General features: G+C 38.9%; 2 protein-coding genes across 2 annotated transcripts; both read left to right on the forward strand.

Annotated features, from left to right (window-relative positions):
* Positions 1-6: 6 nt before the first annotated feature.
* On the forward strand, positions 7-734 carry LOC109591347 (phosphatidylinositol-glycan biosynthesis class W protein-like; the record flags this gene model as incomplete). The annotated part of the gene is made up of 3 exons (XM_020007099.1): positions 7-107; positions 150-303; positions 346-734. Coding segments are annotated over 3 exons (588 nt in total), but the record flags the coding sequence as incomplete, so codon positions are not given.
* Positions 735-776: 42 nt separating this feature from the next.
* LOC100632347 (DNA repair and recombination protein RAD54-like) lies at positions 777-2527 on the forward strand (the record flags this gene model as incomplete). Its single annotated transcript, XM_020007098.1, has 13 exons — positions 777-785; positions 829-912; positions 964-1023; positions 1077-1140; positions 1191-1320; positions 1370-1389; positions 1440-1489; positions 1533-1658; positions 1715-1730; positions 1889-1941; positions 1997-2090; positions 2135-2256; positions 2315-2527. Coding segments are annotated over exons 1-13 (1041 nt in total), but the record flags the coding sequence as incomplete, so codon positions are not given.
* Positions 2528-2534: the final 7 nt, after the last annotated feature.

Below are 2534 nucleotides of genomic sequence, written 5' to 3' on the forward strand. Positions count from 1 at the left end.
GAGAGTATCATTGCTGCCAACAGAGAAGGATTGTTCTCCTGTGCTGGCTACTTGTCTATCTATTATGCTGGTATGGAACTAGGAAGATTAATATTTATGGATGAAAAGTAAGAAACATTTATTTTCCATTAATTTATGTACATTTTTAGTAACAGACGAAGAGAGAAGTCATCAGATTATTACATCATAGGGCTGTTACTATTAATAGCATCAGTGCTCAGTATTTTAAGTACTGTTGCTTCCACTGGCTGGATAGAGCCTGTCTCAAGGAGGATGGCTAATATTACCTTCATACTCTGGATAGTGAGTTATTATTATCATCATAATTATTTATTTATTTTTCAGATATCAATTGGTGCCAATTACCTGTTTATGGCTTACCTCATTGACTTGCTAGTATTCTATATTATGAGTATTACTCTTCCAGTTCATTCAGTATCACCTCTTTATGACTTCATCTACTCTTCTCCTACTACCCACTATTGTTTAATCTCCTCCATTGATTACAATCAGTTCCTCTTCTTCATCATAGCTAACATATCCACTGGATTAGTTAATGTTTCCATCAATACAATGGCCACTGGCTGGTTGGTCTCCTTTCTGTTGATTTCATTGCATATAATGTTAATATCACTGATAGTTATTGTATTGAAGAAACTCTCTTTAAAATTAATGTAATTTCTCATTAATTTTTTTGTTCAACTTGTCATGTGAGCTCACGTGTTTTAAGTATACTAGTCGAGAATACGGAATGCGGTATTAAAATTTGAGGCAAAATGGTGGATTTGAATGAGTTTTGTTTATTTTCATTAATATTTCTCTTTATAGCGTAGATCATGTGCCCCCAGTCAAGTCAAAAGAAGATTAGAGAATGAAGAAAATGGATACAATACCAGCAGCAGTAGTCTATCAGTCAGTCCAGTATCATTCATTATATTGTGTTTATTATTAATTATTTTATAGAAAAGGCCGTGTTCCTCCAGACAGCCTTTACAAGTCATCAGTGAATCCACAACCAATCACGTGAGTGAGGGAGAGGGTGTGGTTATTATCATTAGTGGGTGTGGTTTACATAGAATGAGCGAATATTACAAATATTATCTCAACCATTCAAAGTTCCCATCCCGAACTACACTGGAGGTGAGGGAGTACATGTACATGTACATGTGACGCTACCTGCCTATTGACAGGTGCCAGGAGAGGGCTGGGCATGAGGAGGTGTGGTCTAAAGACAGCCCTACATGATCCGTTTGAAGAGAATGCTTTGGTACTCTATAGCCCACGGGAGGTATCGGCTCAGGAGCAACTGAAGACTGTCAGGTAACCATGGTAACGGACATGTAACATGTATTTATTAATATTTAATTAGTTCTGAAGTTGATGTTCACGGTAAGTAATGATTAATTATTATTAATATTTATTGCAGTTATTAATTCCAGTTGTTGTGGATCCAGTATTATCTAAAGTATTGAGGCCGCATCAGAGAGAAGTTAATTAACTTGGCCACACCCACTAATTAATATTCATTGCAGGGCGTCAAGTTTATGTGGGATTGCGTAACAGGTCAGCGTATCCATGGCAACCACGGGTGCATAATGGCTGACGAGATGGGCCTTGGTAAAACCCTCCAGTGTATAACTTTAATGTGGACACTACTGGTGGGTGGGTCCGATATTACATCATCATCATTATTATGATATTGTTCTATTAATAGAAACAGAGTCCCAAAGGTAAGTGAATGTACTTATACTGTACAGCTGGTACTGATGGAGGGAGAAGTTTTGGCAAATTTTGATAAAATAAAACTGACCCATTTTGAGTCACAATGACCCAATCCTCCTCCTCCATTACTACCAGCCTTACCATGAACTCCTCCACCCTTCCCCAGGGACCCCTACCATAGACAAGGCCATTATAGTGACACCCTCAAGTTTAGTAAAGGTAAAGGTAGAGGTACTATCATGTGAGTATCATGTGATGTTCATGTGGTCATTAGAACTGGTACAATGAGATTGGTAAATGGTTGAGCGGTCGACTCTCAGTGATTGCCATTGACTCAGGGACCAAGGAAGAGATTGACAGGAAGTTGGGTAGGTGTGGCTAGTTATTAATAGTTATTAATGATCATCACTAGGTCAGTACATCACTCAACATGGGAGGGTAGTGAGTCCAGTCCTGATTATAAGTTATGAGACCTTCAGACTACATGCTCCTATACTTCACAGTGGGAGCACTGGACTCATAATCTGTGATGAGGTATGTACTATAGTCACTGGAAGAGAAGGAACTGATGGTAATAGTATGATCATTAAAGGGTCATCGGTTGAAGAACTGTGAGAACCAGACCTATACAGCACTGACACAGTTAAAGACACAGTGTCGGGTCCTCCTGTCAGGAACTCCAATACAGAATGACCTCCTGGAGTATTTCAGTTTATTACATTTTGTGAATACAGGAATACTGGGTAAGATACAGCTACCCACCAGTCCCTACCAGTTCATGGCTCTTCCTTATAACGCACCACTAGTGAGTT

Source organism: Amphimedon queenslandica, unplaced genomic scaffold (genome assembly GCF_000090795.2).
Source record: "Amphimedon queenslandica unplaced genomic scaffold, v1.1 AMPQUscaffold_8399_Cont19657, whole genome shotgun sequence".
NCBI lineage: Eukaryota > Metazoa > Porifera > Demospongiae > Haplosclerida > Niphatidae > Amphimedon > Amphimedon queenslandica.